At 41.9% G+C, this 22,775-nt stretch overlaps 2 protein-coding genes across 10 annotated transcripts in view; both read left to right on the top strand.

Annotated features, from left to right (window-relative positions):
* The window catches only part of LOC147009936 (uncharacterized), a 192,554-nt gene that overhangs the window by 86,413 nt on the left and 83,366 nt on the right, over positions 1-22,775 (top strand). For all 9 annotated transcript variants that reach the window (XM_085863211.1, XM_085863214.1, XM_085863212.1 and 6 more), the window contains exon 8: positions 12,585-12,689. In XM_085863211.1, coding sequence (XP_085719337.1) covers positions 12,585-12,689 — 105 coding nt within the window. The remainder of the gene's footprint in view (positions 1-12,584; positions 12,690-22,775) is intronic.
* On the top strand, positions 12,696-21,730 carry LOC147009937 (uncharacterized). Its single transcript, XM_085863299.1, has one exon. The coding sequence runs from the start codon at positions 13,988-13,990 to the stop codon at positions 15,530-15,532; it is 1,545 nt and encodes a 514-aa protein (XP_085719425.1). The 5' UTR covers positions 12,696-13,987; the 3' UTR covers positions 15,533-21,730.

The following is a 22,775-nucleotide window of genomic DNA, read 5'->3' as shown; positions in this document are numbered from 1 at the left end:
ACACAAAATAAATGCGAGGCCGCCCAAATGGAAATTGAACAATGCTGTGGAAGCGGACACTCAAGAGGAAAAAAATGTGACAAATTGAACAATTCAAGAGGGGAGATTTAAGCTCCAAGCATAGACGGGGAATCCAAAAACAACTTATCGTCAAATGAAAAACCTTGAATTTGATTACTTGGAATCGATCGCATTGGAATTAATATGTTAAAACAAATAAAAACACTCATGCAGTACAAGACTCAATCAACATGGACAAATATATATATATATATATATATATATATATATATATATATATATATATATATATATATATATATATATATATATATATATATATATTGATGGAAGTTATGATTAATCTGGCAAGATATCATGATAAGAGGTTAAATTGCTCACTGGAATTAGACTCTGAATAGGTGACATCTTTTTGATTACCCAATTGGTCTCCGCTGGCAATGACCTCAGTTCAATTGGCCACTCCTCAAGTGCACCAGCTGTTGTTTTTTAAGTGCACCAACCTCAAGTGCACCAGCCTTTAAGTGCACCAGCTGTTGTTTCAAGGTGTTTTGGAGCTTCAACAGCAGTAATGCATCGTTCTATTTCCGTTGGAATTCTTGGATGAATATTTGCGTTAAACGTTTATAAAGACAATCCCGAAATGAAACAAAAATAATTGTCTGATTAAATCGTCAATCCAATGTCAAAAAACAACTTTCACACCAGTCTCTGTTTTCATATCTATTGATCACACCTATTCCCACCTTTACTGTATTTGTCAATTATGTGTTCACCTTCCTTTCCTCTTCTTTCCCATCTCCTCCAACGAGCATATCAGTTTAATTTCTCATTGCATTTTACCACTTACCCATTCTCGGTCTCCCACCTATGTGGAATGACAAAGTTCAAAACACTTTCACCTGGATTAAGGTTGTAAAAGGAAAGAATGTTGAAAAAAAAAAAACCTTCACCTTGGGGAGAATGGAAGAGAAGGTGAAATGTCAAAAGGATTGAAATTATTTTGTTAGTTGACATCTGTAAAACCTCTTATTTTTAAATCACTTTTAGTTTGTTCATTATTTTGCGTTGTGTGTTATTATCAATGTCATAAAACATTGTAGTCATGGAAAAATAAACATCTGCACCTGCTCAGTATTACCGTTTCATTATTGCTGTTCCGACATCCTAAAACATTATTATTTTTGTATGCAGTGTTGAGGCTTGTGGAAGACCTACATCTCAGGATGAAACAAAACGAAAAAAAACAGTATGAATTTGGGGGAGAGGGGTGGGGAAGTGTTGGTGGAACATATCAACAACAGGATTAAATAGAGTGAGATTGGATAAACATGGGATGTGTGGAAGGGCAAGGGGGAGGACACAGTGGTTGAACAAGATGGAGAGCCACAAACTCTCAATCACAGAAGTGGAAATACTTAACAAGGTGGGCTTGGGGTGGGTTAATGGGGAAATAAAAGGTCATGGTTATGGATAGTGGATGACCTGATCAGATGATGAACAGCTTTCTTGAAGCCCTGGAGGGAAGAGGGAAATTGAAGGGACTGAGGAAGTTGGTTCCACAGGGTGAAAAAAAAGAGGACCAATTGAGTGGAGGTGAGGAATGAGTCTGGATTTTGGGAGTTTCACCAGAAGAGGGTTGCTGGGAGACCACGTGCACCCTGCAGAAACCTGGGGGGACAAAGCATGGAAAGAGCAGAAAGGAGGCGAAAGAAGACAGAGACGACTGACCTGTTTGCGATGTGAAAGTAGTCCCCCTCCCTTGGTCAAAGTCCCCATGCTAGCTCGTTTTGGCTGTTTAACTTTAGTATGACCTGAATGGCAGGGAGCGAGCCAGGAGCGTCTACCAAGACAAACACCACCTCCACCTGCTCGAGTTATTGATTGACTGTCTTGGCTTGTCAAATTCTATATTTCTGCCATGTACAAGTTGAGGCTCATATCGTATTATTTAAGACTTTCTCGACTACTCCCTTCTTCTCTTTATTTGCGACTCCTAGCTTGATCAGAAAAGTTATCGATGATGTTGGTGCAAACCTTTGGCAACCGACTTCAAACGTGATACAATGCACATTCCAACTTCTTTCCTTGCATTTGGTTATAAGTTCTGAATACTTTCCCATCTTGGATGTTGTTTTCCCATGAGTCGGTCAGCTCATGAAGCATGACCAATTTTTTTTTCCCCTGACCATAACACAATGCCTGGTCTCAGGTTTGTTTTTGCTACTGCTGCAGAAAGACCATTTGTTCTCATAGGTCCACAGCTAGCTGCCAATTATTAGCTTTACCAAGGATTCCAACTGCCTTGGGCTTGGTTTTCTTCCCCTTGGATGCATATTTTCTCGCTTTCACAAAGGGATTCAAAATGTCTTCTTTTTTGTTTGTAATTAACATTAGCCTTCTGGACCTCTCCTAATAATAGCTGGACTTGTTTCAGCATTTGGTTGTGTCTCCAGGTGTAGAGACGCCTGGCAATTTGACAGGATATTTTTCAATGATCCTATCTTGTTACATTTCCGGCATCTCTCTTTATTCACTTCTTTTTTTTTATAAATAGCCGAGGCTCGTAGAACAGCTCGTGCACTGAACGGATCAGGACGTAACAGACAAAAAACACGATGCAAAACACACATGCATGGGGTGGACAGGATGGACACAAGGAATCTCCAAGAAGGGAAAACTGGAAATTTGGAAGGAGGATGGATTGGTGTGGGGTTAACGAGGGTAGAAAAGATTATGGTTGTGAATTGGGGACAATTTGAAATGGTGATGAACAGCTCTCTTGAAGACCTAGAGGGAAGACATTGAAGAGGATGTGGAAGTTGGATGTGATTGAAGAGGATGATGAAATCCAATGTGGCTGCCAAACCATGTGATCTATGACATCATAGGTGGGAGCGTTTTGTTCTTCATAGATAGGCGGTCATAGCAATGTTTTGCCTTGATCTGTTCAGCCATGTCAGAGAAGAGTTTTGAAAGCTTTAAAAATAATATATATGGCTGTCGAACCACGTGACCGATGATGTCATGGATTTTTTTTTCTGTTGACCAATTTATCCCAAGATTGTCCTCAAAATTTTTTCATACTGATCAGATGTAGCGTTCTACATATGCACTTATGACGTCATAACAAAGGCACCGATGACATCATGCAAAAATCACACTGATTTCCCCATGAGGAGTACTTGCCATGTGCCAAGTTTCATTTCCATGGCGTGGTTTTGGAGATAGAGGTGCAAAGCTTTTTTTTTTTCTTCTTTTTTCCAACATGGCTGCCACACCAAGTGACCTATAACATCATAATTATTAAAACATTCTACATGAGTAGTCGCTCTTATGATGAAAATTTTGTGTCAATCCGCCTTAAGCGGTTGCAGAGAAAAACCGTACTTAAGTTCTGTGCGGACAAACAAACAAACAAACAAATAGACAGATAAACTGACCCAAACACAATACCCTCTTCTCTGGTGAGGGTAATAATTCCGTGAGTGATAATGCTCATGTGAAACAACTTAGAGTCTCTCTGGAGGGATAAAAATGATTTTGCTGAAGCTTTCAAAACTTATCAAAAGGTTTGTGAAAGCAAAGGAAATAAAGAGCCTATTATAGATATGGTTGCATTAAAAAGCATATTTACAGTATATTGACATGAGTGCTGAAAAGGAAACTATAAAATCCAATAAAGTAGATACCTCCTTATATATTGAAAGAGTAGAAAATGAAGAAATTGATGCTCTTGCTTGTTTTTAGAAGAAACAATTACAGATTCATACAGAAAATGGTGTTATTAGTCTTACATCAATTATTGATACCAAAATGAGTAGGATAATGTCAATGGGAGTATATTGTTCTGGTTGTGGAAACTGACCCTGGAGAGTCACATTCAACATATAGGTAATCCTGAGTTCGTTATTTAATTAATATGTGTGTGTACATAGGACCCTTCCCTTTGTGTGTGGGATGTGGGAAAATGTGTTGTGTGAGTTTAGCTAGGCTTTCCCCATTCATTAAATTCCTCAACCTCCCACTTAGCTTCCATCTGATTTCCCATCTTTCTAACTCAATCCATCTTTCAATAGATCAATGAATCCATCGCCAATCTCCTTGCTCCAAAACTGTCATCCACTGTACCTCCGTTGCTCCACACCCTCTCAAACCCCCAAAACCTTCCTATCCTTGGTTTAACCTCCATTCCAGTCACCCATAACCATTCCTTCCGTTTTCAACACCCATTCAAATCTTTTGCCCACTTCTCACTTTCCCAAGGCCCAAACCACACTGACGCCACAACCACACCAATGCCATAATCAGGCTGACACAACATTATCGCTATCGACAAACAACGCCACCCGCCGGGAAAATCACCATCACAACATTGCCAGTCGGCAACCACAATGCCCCCACTGAACCTTGATGTCGCACAACTGCCTTGGGATTGCAATCAACGCCACTGAGATGTGACATCATGCTGCAGCAAACAGTAGCCAATGAGGATGTCCCTCATGGGGTCAAGGAATGCGTGGCGACCCTTGCTCCCTGGAGCTCCGCCTCCCATGAACTCTGCCCCCATGAAGCCATGCCAGGCCCAGGAAGCAAGTGACTGAAGCTGTTTGTGTGTGCTGGAGATCAAATCAGAAGGAAAGCTGCCTGCCTGTTCATGCTGAGGGAACTGACTGAGCTGGGACAAGCTGTGATGAGCTGGGACAAGCAGCACTGTGCTAAGACGAGTTGCACTGACCAGCGACAGGCGGCGTGGGGCGAGATGGGGCACGAGGGCGAGGTCTTCAGCGTACCATAGCTCCACATTGACTTGCACGATCTTTTATTGTGCTCTCTCTACAAACACCTAATCTCTAATTTGGGTGCACAGAAGAAAGAGTATCAACGATTAGTATCTGATGTATTAAAAAAAAATTTAAAAGAAAAAAATGCAGGTGGATGACCCGAGACAATGGAGAAGCATGGTAATTTTGTGTGCCGACGGACATCGAAGCCGGTACACCAGGAAAAATCACAGCACCATCAGAAAGCATCCATAAATGAAAATATGAATAGATTTCAAAAAACAAAGAAACAAACAAAAATCAAATGCAGGTGTGAGCGACCCGGAGAAGCACGGTTCGTTATTGCTTACAATGTGTAAGCATACCCCACGAGTATATGATGAAGACGCAATGAAAAAACGGTTCTACGTAATAAGCAATGGAATACCAACCGATTTACAACAGGAAGATGTGGAGGTATTTCATGTCAACGTATGAATCTTTCATATATTTCTGAAATATAAATATTTCTTGAAACATAATTGTTTTTTTTCTGATGCATAAATGGCAGGAAGAAGGATTAAGCTTCAAGAAAATTATCATTTTCGTGTTTAAGGATACCCGCAAGAAAAAGGTGTTTGTTATTGTAATAAACATGTTCTACTCCACAACATAAAATAAGAGATTTTCAATAAAAGATTTGCTTTGTACTGATGTTATTAAACCAACAAATACAGATTTTAATTAGAATATTAAATAATGATACGGTTCAGAAAGTTGAAAAAACAAGGAGCTCTTTTGAAATTCAGAACAAATATTATTGGTTTCACATTAAGATTTTTTTTTTTTACAAATGCATGAATATCCAGAAATCAAGATGAATATTATGTTAATTAGGCCTAAGTCACATTTTGGCACGGCGGCCGTAGGGTCTACAAAATCTACGGCCACTAGCAATTATAGGGCGGCGCAGTATTTCCACGGTCACACAATGTAGCAGTCACATATGTTTTTATTTTTCGGGGAGCCGCACGGCGTATTTAGAAATTGTGGAGACCGAAAACGTGGGGGAGCCGTACGGTCTTTGATTTGATGTCGCACGTTGACCTTAGGGCCCCCCTGCGGCGGCCATAGAATTTTCAAGGGAGACGCAAAGCGACCGCAGGGCCTAAGGCGAACGTGCGGCCAGATGGACGGTAACGAGTGGGTATATATTCCAGTTCTTTTTTTTACTGAAATAAAAATATAACAGTTCGGAATATACCAGTATATATAACTGAATATACTATAACTATAAAATATAACTGAATATACCAGTTCGGAGTATAGGCAAAACACCTATACTCCGATCTCGAGCGGCAGCGCACGGTCGACGCAGACTGCCACGGAGGCCGTACGTAGGACGCACGGGGGGCGTAGGGGAACCGTGCGTCGACCCTGCGTTGCCCGCAGGTAGTCACACAGACCGCAAGGCGACTGCAGGGGGCCCTAAGGCTAATGTAATATATTTTTTAATTTTTTTAATTTTTGTAATTTTTGGGGGATTGGCAAAATTCATTTTTCATTAATAAGAGCCTACGGCAGCCGCACGAATGACGCTAGCCCACCGTACGCCCTACGTATGGTCGACGTGGAACACATCTACGTCACAGCTTGGCTTGTCGAATTGCTACGGCCAATGTAGAAATGAAAAAGTTATAACTCCGTGCTATAATTCCACGGCGACCACTACGGCCTGTAAAAGATAGCCATACGGTGTAGGGCCACCCTGAGGCCACCTCAGAAACTCTGCGGCCACCGCACGTTTCTGTCAATTCAGGGGGGGGGGTACGGCCGCCGTATCCTAGCCGTAGAGCAAATGTGACTTAGGCCTTAGAAAGGGGGAGGGAAGGGATCCATAGCTAGAATGTGGTAAGAATAGTATGGACCATGTGTTTGAGTAGGTTGGATCTACACTTGCTTTAGATATCTGTCAGAGGTAAGAGGTACAACTTGCACCAAAGAGATTGTGGTTGTAAACCTTAGAGCAGAATAGGGTATGACTGTGTTCTGTAAAACATCTTGTCCAGGCTAGGCAAGGTGGAGGATTTAGGCACAAAGCACCCAGAAAGTGCTTTGCGCTATTGAGGGACATCCATCATGAGCTGTTTGGCTGGAGACCTGCAAGCCATGGTGGCAAAGTCAGCTGCGCTGTACTGGAGAGGATCAAAATATTTTACAGGGGCTCCTCCCTAAGGGGCAGGGTGGAAAAGGGCAGTGCCACCCACTGGAAGAGGGCGGCCAATGCTGGGACCAGAGGGTGGTCACTGGGGCTCACAAGCCACGGATGCGCATGCACCTGGTAGATTACGTTTAGAGCTGTGGAGATAACATATCTTTCTCTCTCTTTCATTGCACCCCATGGAGAGACTGTTTTGGAGACTCATGGAGACATCCCTCCTCATTGTTATACTCTTGTCTCCTGGCCTCCTTATTGTCATTCTCCCGTCCAAGCCGCACGTTGCACTGTGCCATGCCATCCTGCATGACACAAGTCCAAGACCAGCTCTTGTCTGCTTAAAGTCCCCAAATGCTCCCTTTGTTGTGTGGATCGGTATTGTAGCACCTACCTTTCCTACTGCACTTCCCTACTTCTGTTTGGATCTGGTATCGTCAGCGCCATATCAGGGAATAGTTTTTTCTTTCCCTTTTCTATTTATTTATTTATTTATTTGTTTGTTTGTTTGTTTAGAGGGTCTAGGGCATGGATATACAGACAAATGCACGCGACACAATGTAGGACTGTTAGATGAGACAAACGCAGCCACTGAGCTTGGAGGAAGTGATAACACATCTTGGGGCACTCTGGGTAATAGTGATGTCACAACAATGACATTGCCTTTCTCACCGCACTTAGCGGGGAATTTCCTAAGGAGGAATTTACTCCACCCCATGGACGCCAAACTATGGGGATTGTCTGTGCTCTATCCTTTAAAAGCTGAATGTCAATCAAAGAAGCAGAACGTGCCATTCTAAGGTCTTTGGTAGGACTCTACCAGGGTTTACGTTTTGAAAGTATATTTTACAGCCTCCGGGTTGGTCAATTGCCCGGTCCGAATCCTGATGAACCACGTCAAAGCGGTCGTGGCGGCAGACTGATTTGATTGTTCCTAGTCAAATCACAGGCTTGTCAGACTACGATACCATACTCCAAGGGAACCACAGAGCCAGTATACGTGTCACATTTGTCTGTTCACTGGGTGGCCAATAGTGTAATTGCCAGATGCCGACATAGTCTCACCCTTAATGCTCATCACCCTAACCCAATCTGCCCTTCAACAGGTTAGGTAGGTCAGGTATGGGAGCATGCACTGGAGCAATGCGTCGCTGCATCCACTTTCTGCCAGTACTCCAGGGGTCTCCGTCTGGCCATCCCCCAGGCAGATGCCTGGCCCATCCCCATCTTGAGATGCTGATTAACCTGCTGCAACCACGAGGAACGTGGTCGGCCCATTGGCCTCCTCCATTCATGAGGCTCCCTCACAGAGAGAATCTGGTGAGCAGGATCAGCATCAGGAAAACAAGTCATGTCCATACAGCCACAGCTGACGCTCATGGACTATGCAGGTAACAAATCTCATTTGAGTCTCAGCAACCGCTCGTTGGACACCAAGTCTGACCAGCGAGAGCCAAGGATTCTCCGAAGAGACCTGGTTCCAAAGGATTGAAGTCACTGTCTCAGATCCCTGGTCAGAGTCCAAGTCTCACATCCATAGAGTAAGACTGAAAGCACCAAGGACCTGAAGACTCGGACTTTCGTCCTCCTGCACAGGTACCGGCAGCGCCACACCCCATGATCCAGTGAAACCATGACTCCCCAAGCCCAACCCAACCATCTATTGACCTCGACCTCACAGCCAGCAGAGACATGAATATCACTGCCAAGGGAAGTGAATCTCTCCGTGAGCAAAACAACCTCACCACAAACGGGTGCAGACAAGATAGCAGCATCCAAGATGTCATTGAAAGCCTGGGACTTAGTTTTAACCCAGGAATCTCGTAATACCAATGGCCCCGACTCCTCATTCAGCACCTCAAGGGCCCCCAAAGAGATATTCAGAGTCTCCACAAAGAGGACTGCATCATCTGCAAAATCAAGGTCAAAGATCTTGACATTCCCAAACAATGCACCGCAGCCTTATCTGTCCAACATCCTCCCAAGAATCCAGCCCATACAATGCTGAAAAGTGTGGGGGCCAGTACACACCCCTGACTAACTTCCAGGAACAACTGGAAATAAGTGAGAGATGGTATCACCACATCTCACAGCACTCTCAGTACCAGAATATCGTTCAGACATCAGATTGATCAGTTTTGGTGGCACCCCACGAAGACCAAGAATCCTCCAGAGAGCATCCCGATTCGCTGAATCAAATGCTTTCCAGACATCAACATCAGCTGCAAGCAGCCCCTGCCGAAACTCTCATCTGAATTCAATGAGGACCCGAAGAGCAAGGTGAGGATACAGTCAATTGTTGACTTCTTTGGTGTAAAGCCTGACTGCTCCCGGCGCTGGTGCTCAAGCAGATGGTGGCGAACCCTATCAATAATTATCCAAGTGAAGACCTTGCCCAGCACTGAGAGCAGCTTCACCCCTCAGTCGTTGTTGCAGTCCTGGCGATCACCATTCCCTTTCCAGAGAGGGACAACAATGCCCCTCATCCAGTCAGTTGGGATAATGCCTGTGTTCCAGGCAGAGCACAGAACTGCACGAAATGATACGAGTACAGGTTCAAGTTCAACATGGATTCCACCAGTCTTGAGAAGTTCAACATTCCACCAGCCTTGAGAAGTTCAACATGAATGCCACAGATCCCAGGAGCTTTACCCCATTTCAACCAGTTCAACGCAGCCTGTGTTTGCACAAACGAAGGTGGATCACAGTTGATTGGAGGGTCAGCAATAGGAATAGTAACACTCTTGACATCCAACTCGACAGCTGGTGGATCAGCCTGATACAGCCGCCCAAAGTAGCTGGCTCTGCGAGCCTTCACTTCGCACTCCTCAGTCAAGAGCCCGCCACCCTCTGCTATAACTACAGTACTCCGAGGGACGGGCTTGGAGGAACGCAATGCGTGAAGTCCCCTGTAAGCAAGACGAGAATCACTTGACCACAGGTGATGCTCGACCCCCTCACAGATTCCTCACACATAGGCCTCCTTGTGCCTCATCCTCCAGTGACTATCAATGAGCACATGGTCAACCTCCTTTGCCACACCCCAGCGTTGGAATACCAAGCCCAGCGATGAGCTTGTGGGCAGTGAAACCATGAACCAGCCACCCTAAGTCCATGACTTCTTGCAAAGTCAAGGAACTTAGTGCTATTCTGGTTCACAGTTCCAGACCTATGGGGACCAACACATGTCTCATAACCATCCCTATCAGTTCCGTTTGATGCATTGAAATCCCCCAAGGCTAGAAGAGTATCTCGCCTGGGGTAATGATCAACCACAGACTCGAGCATGGCATAGAATATGTCCTTCATGGTGAGATCACTCACCTCAGTCGGAGCATAATCAGAGACAAAGGAAATGACACCCAATGAGTGATGAATGCTTCATCTCATAATACGCTCGTTGACCGGTGTTACCTCAATTATCATTGGAGTCAGCTTATTGAACACAGCTACAGCAACTCCTTGGGCATGATAAACGTCAGAGTGACCAGACCAATAGTCGGTGGAACCACCCGCCTTGATCTTGCCACAATCTGGTCTCTGAACCCCAGAGACTACTGCAATACCGATGTCCAAACGCTTGAGCTCAGATGATAACAGACAGGTGATCATCCTCTCTTAGGGATAGGACATTCCAGGCACCCACCCAAAGGGACCGCCTCAGGTTAACCCAAGGAGACCACCGTCTGGTGGACGACACCTCAGCACCACCCCGACACACATTACCACAATTTGACCCAGGAAGGTAACCCCATGGTTTTCCTCCTATCATCAAGGAGTGGAGGTCCCGAAGGCTTGCCCCAATCCTGTCATCCTGTGAGCTGCCCTGCAGAGGGCAGCTGCACAGGAGTTACTCCCACGGAGTGGGTTTTCAGATTTATTTTTTGCTTTTGGTATGTTTTGCGGAATGAAGGGTTTTACGGTGGCCAGAGTGCAAATCCTGCCACCACCCTCCGAATAAAAAAGTAACCCAATTGCAGGAGGACGTTCACAGACACAGACTTTGGGCACTAGATATGGATGTCCGTTGGCTCACAAGGAGCTCCTCTGCCCTTTGACAGTTTTGTTTTTAATCCTGCTGGGTGTCCATATTCATACACCCTCCTCATCAGAAAACCTGGTTGGGGAGATGGTTTAGTCGCCAACAACCCGACAGAGAACAGGTTAGTACAGGTTTACATGATACCTGTAGCAAGTCACAGATCTGCTCTGGCCTGATCTGACAATAAATAACGGGCCATTTAACAGGTATATATATATATATATATATATATATATATATATATATATATATATATATATATATATATATATATATATATATATATATATATATATATATATCAGAGCCACTAAAATGCATCCGGACACCACGTGGTTTTAAAATGTTTTGTCAATACCGTGCAACAATTCATTCATAACCCAAACTCTTTCACGCTCTTGACTCAACGAACAATGCACTAACACAGGCTCCGCTGCGAAGCTTCCTTCTCAAGTCACATCCTGTGGAACCTGGTCTTGCCTTTTATAGAGTAGGCTCACACCCAATTTGTGATGCACTTAACCCGTTCCCGTTTGGCGCTGTTGTTGTTACGCCCAGTTCGTAGGTGGGGCTGAGCTCCTCCCCTCCCCTCCATTCCGACCCATCACTCAGCGCTCGGCGCGCTTTGGTGTCATGGTGGCTTTTCCACCTCTCGTGCTGCCGGCCTGTCGGATGCTTTACAAGAACAAGAAAAACAGATTCCAAATGTCGGAACATTAAAAATGGAATGAAAGGAAAGCGGTTTTAGAGACACACACACACACACACACACACACACACACACACACACACACACACACACACACACACACACACACACACACACACACACACACACACACACACACACACACACACACACACACACACACACACACGGAAGACAGTATCTTTCTACACATAATATGATGCATATTCTACATGGCAATTTGGGAAATAACTACCACGATACTCTGCAAAGTTACTCCTGAGAAGGCATTTCCACAACAATATATTTTACCGCCTCTCCTCCAGTCTGATAGGCTCCCTCTGTACTTTCATCCCCAAACCCTCTCCAGCTCCAGGATGCATGCATTCTTCCAGTAAACGTCATCTGTAAAAATTCACCAAATACATGCGAACACCACAACCTTCACTTTTTTTTTCTCCAATTTGTGGAACCGCCTTCTTGAAGCTGATCAATTCCAACCTTCTATCCGGGGATTAAAGTTGGCGATACACCACTATCTTATGTAATCTCCCATTCCTACCCAAAGTCTCTCTGGTCCCCCCCCATCCCTCCTCCATTAATTTGACGCGACTCAATGCTCTTGCTTCCAGGTTTCCTCCACAATTTCCTCTTCATTCCTGTGCTTGTTGCGTCCACCTCCTGCCCCAATGTCAGTACATTGCTCTATTCGTCCTTCTCTCCTTGCTCTTGCATGAGCTGTTTTGTTTTTAATATTAATATTTTTTAAAAATAAAAAAACCATCATTAATGCTGGACAGAACATATATCCAAGAATTAAAATGCTGTGACGCTCTAACGTTGGATTTTGTGCAGGTGAAATTGGCCAAGTTGAGGGGATGTGTCTCCACGATATCTCTCCAACTTCAAACACCATCCTTGTGAAGGAAGAGCCGAGTCCAGATTCTTGCAGTGCAAATGGTGAGCTGAAAGGCTTGTTAATATATACAACGATTTTACCTTGGATTTCCTGTTCCTAATTCCTTCTGGTTCACATTTATTTAATCCATAACATATCAAAATAATTTCTGTTTTGAAAAACAATGAAGTTTGCTCTCAAAAGGATTTTGTTTCGAACGTCAAAACTTGGCATCAAGAATATGTGATTGATTTGATGAGAGCAGTTTCGTGTTACGAGATTGATTTGTTGCAAGGTGTATGAATGGGGATTTCGGAAGGAAAACAATCCAAACGTCTTCTCAGTGGCTGCTTTATGGCCGTGTCATTTGTGTTGAGACATCGGTCATCCTTTAGTGGTGATTCTTGCAACACAGATATTGTTGCAAATGCATCTCGTGAATACAACACCAGAAATCGAAATGGTATAAACTATTTTTTCTGGCTTTTGTTCAACAAATTATTTTCTTTGACCCAAGTTCCAGCAGCAGGTGATTTGTTAAATTTGGGCACACTGTCTTGTGAATCAAAATAATTTGTAGTATAACATACAACCAAACTTGGTGCATATACAGGTAAGTGCTCGATTCAACTGAGTTGCAGCAAAATCGAAATGAGAAACGCAAACTGAAATTTGATTGCCATGGGAAACAGTTGAGGCACATTTATTCATTCATGTATTTATTTGTTTATTTACTTGCTTATTTGCTTAGTTATTTACTTGCTTGCTTACTTACCAACCAAATCCATGGTGGAAGAAGGTGTAGTCAATCCATTCATCTCCAGGGCTGTTTTGCGAGTGAGACTTCTCCATCGACTCACTGTTTTGCTAAACTGTCTGTCTACCTCCCTGACTCCATATAACTCGAACACTGATATCATCGGTCAAAGAATGATGTAATGTTTTTCTTTAGGACTGATTATACAGCACTTGATATTTTACCCACACTTCAGTGGAGAGCAAGAAATAAGCACGTGATTTTCCAATGTGATCATGAAGGTTCCCTCTCAAATGGTCGCTCGACCAATCGGTCTTTGTCCTTAAAGTCTCAGTAACACGTTTTATAACTGGAACTTTCAATTAAGTTGCACTTTTATACCTCTCTCCCCACTGGCATGGTTATAGTTTTTGCAAAAATAAATTACTCCAAAATATGTTGATTGGCTTCCAGGTGAAATATTCATGAATGTGCAAGTGTCCTGATCCATTGCTGTTTCATCATGATTGTAACTTGATGTGTTGATGCTGTTTTGCATCCCTTTGACAAATATCCCTTTTTTTTTCTGACCAATATTCAGAGAGACAAACAAAGCTATTCAGAATGTTATCCTTCACCAATAATAGTCTCACGTTCATGGAAAATGATTTGCAGCAACAAAAGAAGAGTAACGGTGTGAAGTCTATGGATTATAAACAGAAACGTACTCATCAAGAAGCACAGCTGATGAAGATTCCCAATTCTGAGAAGAAATACAGATGCAATGAATCATTCTGTTCTCTTTCAACAGATCAGGTAGACACGAGCATCCACGCTCCGGAGAATCAGTTAAAGTGCTGTGTATGTTTCAAATTCTTCTCTGATATCTCAACATATCAGAGTCACATGATGGCACATCGTGGTGAAATACCGTACACGTGTCATGTTTGCAACGAGCCATTTGTTCAGAACTCATTCTACCGGGCACACATGATGACGCATCCTGGGGAAAAGCCGTACAAGTGCATTATCTGTAATAAATCATTAAAATGCAGGTCAATATTCCAGGAACACATGAGGATGCATACCGGAGAGAAACCGTTTAAGTGCACTTTGTGCAATAAATCATTCAGTCAGAAATCAAACTGCTACATGCACATGCGTACACACACTGGGGAGAAGCCGTACAAGTGCAGTGTGTGCAATAAATCATTTATTCAGTCGGCAAACCTGCAATCGCACATGAGGAGCCACACTGGGGAGAAGCCGTTTCAGTGCACAGTGTGCAGCAAATCTTTTATTAATCGTTCAAACTGGAAGATGCACACGAAGACCCATATTGTTGAGAAACCGCACAGGTGCACTGTGTGCAATGAATCATTTATTCAGTATTCAGCTTGCAAGGAACACATGATGACCCATGCTGCTTACGGAAATAGAGGTGGGAAGGAGTCCTGTCAGGGCTCCACTCCACCTTCTCAATCTCGCAAATGGGGATTACAGCCAACAGAAAAGCCATATAAGTGTACTATGTGCAGCCATTCGTTTCGTCTTAACGGAAACTGCACGGTACACATGAAGATTCATACTGAAGCGAAGTTGTTCAAGTGCAGCATCTGTCATAAACCATTCCGTACCAAGGCGCACTGTCAGAGTCACATGAGAACCCATACGGGTGAGAAGCCGTACGTGTGCTGTTTGTGCAATAAATCATACGGCAATCGTTCAAGTTACAACAGACATATGAGGATCCACACTGGGGAAAGGCCATATCCGTGCACTTATTGTCATAAATCATTCATTGACTATTCATCCCGCCTGGTACATACGAGAGGCCACACTGGGGAGAAACCATATAAGTGTACAGTGTGCAACAAATCATTCAGCAAACGTGATCACTGCCAGTTACACATGAGGACCCATACTGGGGAGAGGCCATATAATTGCTCTGTGTGCAACAAGTCATTCCGAAAGACTGCACACTGTCGTGAACACATGAGGGTTCACACTGGCGAGAAGCCGTATAAGTGCACTTTGTGCGATAAATCGTTCAGTCAGAAATCAAACTGCCAGTTGCACACGCGTACACACATTGAGGAGAAGCAAAAAATGTGTCGCCTGTTATACAACCAACAACTACTAGGTTACAGACGAATCACAGAAGATTAAATTAACAGAGCTGGAGCTTAGAGGAGAAGGAAAAAATCCTCCAATGCAAATCATATTCTGCACATGAAGCATGGGGGACTATTGGTAAAGGAGAAAGATTCGTGAACCAATTGAAACGAACAAAGCTGGCAGCCAAGGCCATAAGAGTTCCATTAACGAATTCACTGCATTAGCATCAATGTTGCAAAGATGCTTGACCCAGGAAGAGAGACTAAATAAAATGATTTGTTTCATCTCTCTTCCTAACCAGGAAAGAATAATGGAAACAACTGGCAAAGCAACACATCGAGAAATTGAAGACATAAACCAGATGACCCAAGGAGAGAGCATGAAAAAGAAAATCTGGACAAAGAAGGCAAAATAGACATTATTATTGGCAATGGAATATATCAGACGAAAAGGCATGATAAAAGAAAGTGGGAATACGTGGGAACAGGCAGCAGTCCCGCAGCACTAAACACAAAGAAAAAAGAAAAACAATATCCTCAAACAGAAAATATTCACAGAAAAGGAACTAAAAATAAGAAATGAAAAAAAATTGACGAGGCAATAAGAAATGAACCTACCATCAATGCCACAATGGAATAATGGGACATGCATTTGGGATGAGATTCCCAGAGTACAAACACCCAAAGAAAAGGAACAACCATCAGAATTTACTGGGGTTACACAGAAAATAGAACAAGAGAGGAAAACAGAAACGGATGAGATTTCAACTTTCGTCAGAATAACAGAAACGGAAATTGGGCAACAGATTAGAGAATTGAATCAAGAAACAAAACTGAAAACTCCACAACAGGACCAGAGAATGACAAAAGGAAATTCTGCAGCAGCACTGTATGTCCAAGAGAAAATAACAGGCAAACAATGACACAAAAAATATAGATCTGATAATCTGACCAGAGGCAAACCACCATCATGGAAACAGAGACTTCAGAAGCAGAGAGACTGACTGAGGGCAGAAATGGGACAAATAGAACAATTCAAGAAGGGAAACAGAAGTCCAAAGCTCAAGAAGATAATTAGATAAATACAAAAGAAATACAACGAAGCTGCTCATAATAAGCTCCAAGTACAACAGATAGCTGGGGGGGGGGGAGAACTATGATGAGGCCAACAACAGAAGAAATCAACATCAACATTTTGAAAACAACCCGAAAAAGTTCTACCGAGAGCGAGGGAAACAAACAAAATATGACAACTCCCCTCAAAAAAGCGGACCAAGAAAAATTCTGTAAAAGTATATTTGAAGACAAAAAAGAAAACAACAAGGAAGCAGATTGGATATGACACTTGGAAAAGAAAAAGCAACAGCTCCAGGAAATGTAGTCAATGATAATTGATGATGAAAAAATTAGAAAACATCTCATGAAGCGCTGAACTTCAAATGCCCAGGCCTGGATAGGATTTCAACATTCTGGCCAAAGAAACTACATGCTATCCACACTCACTACACTTGAGCATTTAATGAACTCATCCAAGGGGAATAGCCAATGGAAAAATGGTTCACAGAAGGCAACTCTTTTAATCCCAAAATTTGAAGAAACCCATTTACCCCACAAATATAGACCAAAAACATGCCCACCAGAAACTTACACACTTTAAACAGGTATAATCACCATTGCAATTTATGACCACCTCACTCAACAAGGAGCTTCAGAGACAGAGCAGAACGAATGTAAGAGAGGATGCGATGGAAAAATGGACCATTTGTTGTTGAACAAAACCATACTCGAAAACTGCGAGCTCTGACAAACCAACTTATTTACAGCCTGGATAGATTACAAAAAAGCCTTTGATAGTGTCCCACATTCAAGCATTATAAAATTCATACAAGTGTACAAAATTGACCCCCAAGTAGTCACACTGATGGAGAAAGCAATGATGCTCTGAAACACAACACTGATACTACCTCACTTGGAAGCAGAGATTGAAATCCCAGGAGTAAAGATGTGACGTGGTATATTACAAGGTGATAGCCTATCCCCCCTCCTGTTTTGTCTGGTTCTGGATGCACTGAGTAACCTCATCAATGAATAAGGACATGGATACAGTTTGACATGCAACAGAAAAATGACCAAAGAAACAAGAAAGGTGACACACCTACTGTGCATGGATGATCTAAAAGTCTTCACACCGATTGATGAGAAATTGTCAGATCAACTAAAATTAGTAAAGCAGTGCTCGAGGGACATTTGAGTGGAGTTTGGTGTTGAATAAAGTGTCAAATGCACATCTGTACAAGGAAAACAAAAAGAACAAACATCTCAATCGCTCAACGTACAACAATACAGGAACTAGAAAACAAAGGATCCGACAAATACCTGAGAATTAAAGAAGGCCCCCCCAGGTACAACACAAAAAAATGTATAAAACAATCGGAAAATAGTACCTATGCAGAATAATACTAATTCTGAAGTTACCCCTCTCTCCAAGAAACAAAACCAAAGTTATAAACCAACATGCAGTGCTGGTATGCCAGTATAGCTGTGTAATTATAAACTGGCCACAATTGGAGATCAACAAAATAGACACCAAAACAAAGAAACTTCTAACTATTCACAAGATGTTCTACAAAAACCAATGCATATTGAGGCTGTACTTACCGAGAATTGCTGAGACGAGATGGAGGCAGTCTAACGGAGCTTAACCAAGTTCACAGAACAACTTGTGTCGGACTAGCAGAGTATATGAAAAGCTTAACAGACTATTGGATGAGATTTGTAAACGAGCAAGAAAACAACATACCAGAAAAGTGATCCTTAATCCATTTAGCAATAAACTTCCAAAACAGGTGCAAATGATGGATACTACACAGGAAATGAAACAGAAACAAGTGGAGACATTATTATTGCAAAGAAAAAGAAAAAAAGGAAAACCACAAAAAGAAACATCAGCAGATACTGTATACTCTGACAAATGGGAGAATGACAAAAGAGCAGGAAGATTTAAAAAAGAACTTGACAGGACAGGGATCGACAAGGAAGGCTCATTGTAATGGTTAAGGGGAGGTCAAATTAGTTGGGATGGAGAACGAGTCATTATCAATGCTCAAGACCAAGGACACTGCACTAATGCTTTTAATAAAATAGCAGGATTTCGCCAATCAGACAAATGCAGGCTTTGTGGGGTAGAAACAGAAAGTACCAGTCATCTCCTTTCGGGATGGAAAAAAACTCATGTCAGAACAGCTGTACAGAGAAAGACATGGCAGCATCTGAAGAGTAATCCACTGGCACATCTGTAAACATTTCAACATGATAGTGCCAGGACAATCATGGAAACACAAACCAAATCCAATCCTTGAAAATGAACATTTCATGCTCACGCATGACAAGACGATTCCGTCAAGTGTGGACATTGCAAACAAAACATTGCATCTGGACAGCGTGCTCAAACACAAAATAGAAAAGTGAGTGTTGTTTATTGAAGTTTCAGTTCCCAATGACTTTGGACTAAATGATACAGGGATTAGTAAAATCACCAAATACCAAGATCTGAAAATTGAGGTCAAGAGGATGTGGAAATTGAAGAAAGCTTAAATTGTACCAGTGATAGTCAGAACTACAGGAAAATCCTTACTGAGTACTTAAAAAGCATTCCGGGGAATATCACTCCAAATGAGCTACAAGTGGAGGCTGTCAGAGGTTCAGTGAAGATTCTGAAAAGTGCCCTTGGAACGAGGCTACGAGAACGAAGTTTCACAATTTGGTTCATGAGTCATGATTCTTTACTAAAATAGGAGATGGAGATTTTGAGTTCTGGGAGAACTTCCTGCCACCTCCCGAAACCAGCAAATGGAGATAACAACCAACGGGAGAAGCTGTATAAGTGCAGTTCCCATGATAAATCATTCCATGACACGTCAGCCTGCCGTGCATGCATAAGGACCTTCCCTAAATGACCTCATTGACGAGCAAAAACATTGATATACCCTTATAGCTGACAGAAGAATGTCCAGAGGAACAGGAAAGGTGACACATCTACTGTACATGGATAATTTAAAGCTCTTCTCACTGAATAACGAAAAGTTGGCAGAACAACTGAAACTAGTAAAACGGTACTCTGAGGACATTCAATTGTAATTGTGAGTGCACATTCGTAGCAGGTAGACCAACAAAAACGGCCAACATAAATATGGATGTAAGGACAACTACATGAGCTTGAAAAAGAAGCATCATACCAATACAGTTGTGGAATAGAAGCTCGCCACAATCGGAAAAAAAAGAAACATGCTGGATACCAATTCAAGGAAGCTCCTGACGATCCACAAAATGTTCCACAAAAACCAGTGCATCCCGAGAATGTATCTGCTGAGATGAAAAGGAAGTGGTGGTCTGATGGAGCTCAACCAATTTCACGAAAACTACGATTGTAGGATTGGCTAAGTACATGAAAAGGTCAACAAACTACCGAATCCATTTTGTACATAAACATGAAAGCAAAATGTGAAGACAAGCCAGAAAAAGGAATCACTAACTCACCTTGGAAAATATTTCCAGGAACTGGTGTGAATAGAATATGATACGTATGAAAGTGAAACAGCATTGAATGCAGCCCTAATGATTTCAAAGAAGGTGAAAGGAAAGTGTGATACAAAATGTAAACAAATGGACACAAACAATTGGAAGAACGAGCATTGTCACTTCCGCTCTCTGGGTGAGATTGCCCATCTCTGCCCATTCATTTATGACATTCTTAAAACCAGTCAGTTTCCTGGTTGGAATGATTTTCAAATTTGCCAGGCATAGTAAAAAGTTACCGCACTCCTCTTTACGCATGTGATCGGGAAGAATTCAGAGCCAAAGTACTGCCTAACTACAGGTTCGTTTTCCGATTCTTGTTCCAATTCATGTTCAAAATATAACATTCAATTGAAAATAAATTATTCTTCGATCATAAATTGACGTTTGTGGATGGATGGATGGACGGACAGACAGAAGCAAACCAATTGTTTAACCCAAAACTAGACAAATTGAACAATTTCACAAGGGAAATTTAAGCTACAAACAAGAAAGAATGGAAAAAAATTAAATGGAAATCATAAAATGGGAGAAAGATGCAATAATAGTGTAATGGATTGCTGCTGAAGAAAAACCTCAAACTACAAATGTTGGCAGGACCAATCGATACACTGATGAAATAAACATCGGAATAAAGCAGAAAACAAAACCATTGTGGTTGGAGGTGAAGTGTAACGGCATTTTGATTATCATTGTCCTGGTGGTGAGAGCATAATTGGGTCGGAGAATGAGTTGCAGTCAAAGCCCAAGAAGCAGGACATTGTGCAAGTGATGTGAAGAAGATCACAGGACTGAGTCCATAGACAACAGCAGGTTCCACAAATCAAAACAAACACATGTCACCTTCTTTTGGAATGTAAAACACTCATTTTGAAGAAACTGTTCACACAAAGGTCTCACATGCGTTTTTCTTTCTGCAAAATCTTCAACACACAATCCCAGAATTGTGGAAGCATGTCACAGAATGATGAATATTTCTGACATGAAATAGACCATACCATCCGATGTTGTATGAACAATAAAACAATGCAGTACTTTCACGAATTAAAGCAATGAAAAGAAGACCTCAAAGACTAATTGATAAAGAAGAAACGATAGCGATGTAAACGAAAGTATCGACGTATTGTGAGTTTCTCAATGCATCATAAATTACTCGAGTGAATGACTATCAGGACAGCATTTACCTGATTCACCATTGATCGTAAGAGTACACTGGATGGATAAAATATACAAACATGGTGGGTATCTCAGAGATACCAGGAAATATTACAGTAATCGAGTAATGACAGGAAAGTATATCTCCTCCATGTGGAAAACATCTCTACTTCATCTTCAAAATGACAACTTAAGAAACAAGAGCGGATGCTCGGGTTCCTCGGAATGTCCCAATTCTATATTCTGAAACCCACCTTTTGATATTGTAACAAATACAAGGAACCTGAGAAGTGTTCTGTTTGTAGTGAATCATTTATAGCTGTTGAAACGTTTTGGGAACATGCGGTCAACGCATCAGTGCTGTCTTCCTTATTTATTTTTTATTATGCTGCATTTTTGTTCTTCATTGAACTGAGATCTTGGACAGATGGGGAAAATGAAAAATAAAACATCACAATTTGTCAAAAACCTCTGTGGTTTCAATGAATTTGAAGATGTATTATAAATGAGTGTGTTATGAAGCCGTTTTCTTTGTAAGTGTTCTGTTTACAATGATATTTAAACTCCTTTTGAATCAAAATAACATGATGGAAATCGAATCAAACAGAAGGGATACATATGGTCTTGTTCAGAAGTATGTTTACAATCTCTGAAATTGACTACAAAGCTAAGTCGGTGCTCTGTTTATAAACGTTTAAGGCTTTCATGTGATCAAAAGAATTGAAGAAATTGAATATGATTATTTGAAGAGATTGTATCTGAATTAATACATTAAAATAAATAGAAACACTCGTGCAAGACAAGACTGGGAACATGCTCAATATGTAACGTTGCACCGACTACCCAATCGGTTTCAGCTGGCAATGACCTCAGTTCATTTGGCGACTCCTAAATTTGATGCTCTGGTTGTTGTTTCATATGTAGTCTGTGGCTGCTGGTTGCATCATGTTCTGGAAGTGTGGCTGTGCCAGTGATGATTACCAATAAACTGATACTCATTTTGCCAAATCTCAGAAAGATTACAGGCTGAGTCAACCCACCTGGTGTTACTTAAATGGAGGGTTCAAACTCAAGACCCTAAGATCTTAAGCCAGCCACCTTAACCATTGAGCTTAACACCCGGCTTAGTCTGTGCTGTGCGGGAGTATCACTTTACAAATGATGGTGGTGAAGATCATATGATTAGTGCTCTTGGTGTCACGTGACCCTAGTTCCCATTATAAATGATGAGGAACCTCCCTGAGTGCCCATTCCTACGCATAGGATAAATTACAGTGGAGACCTCCCTTATTGCTGAGTGTCGATGTCTGCACATTTTCCCAAAGTTTTATTTTTTAATTTTGTTAACAAAATGTGCACCAAGTTTAAGTTATCTGTAAACAGTTTTAATGTATGGTTTAACAGAGTTGTGGAAGTCCTGGATAATAGGATTAAGTTTTTTAGTGTCAGGGCTTGCTTTCACTGGGTCAGTCTAAACCAGTGTTGAACAAGCCAAGTGTTCGTAAAGACATTCGGGATCTCCATAACAGCTACGTAATAGCTCCAGTGTACAAGGCTGGTAACTA

Source organism: Eptatretus burgeri, chromosome 17 (assembly GCF_056783735.1).
Source record: "Eptatretus burgeri isolate ZD-2024b chromosome 17, Ebu_testis_v1, whole genome shotgun sequence".
Taxonomy (NCBI): domain Eukaryota; kingdom Metazoa; phylum Chordata; class Myxini; order Myxiniformes; family Myxinidae; genus Eptatretus; species Eptatretus burgeri.
This window is presented reverse-complemented; position numbering and strand designations above follow the sequence as displayed.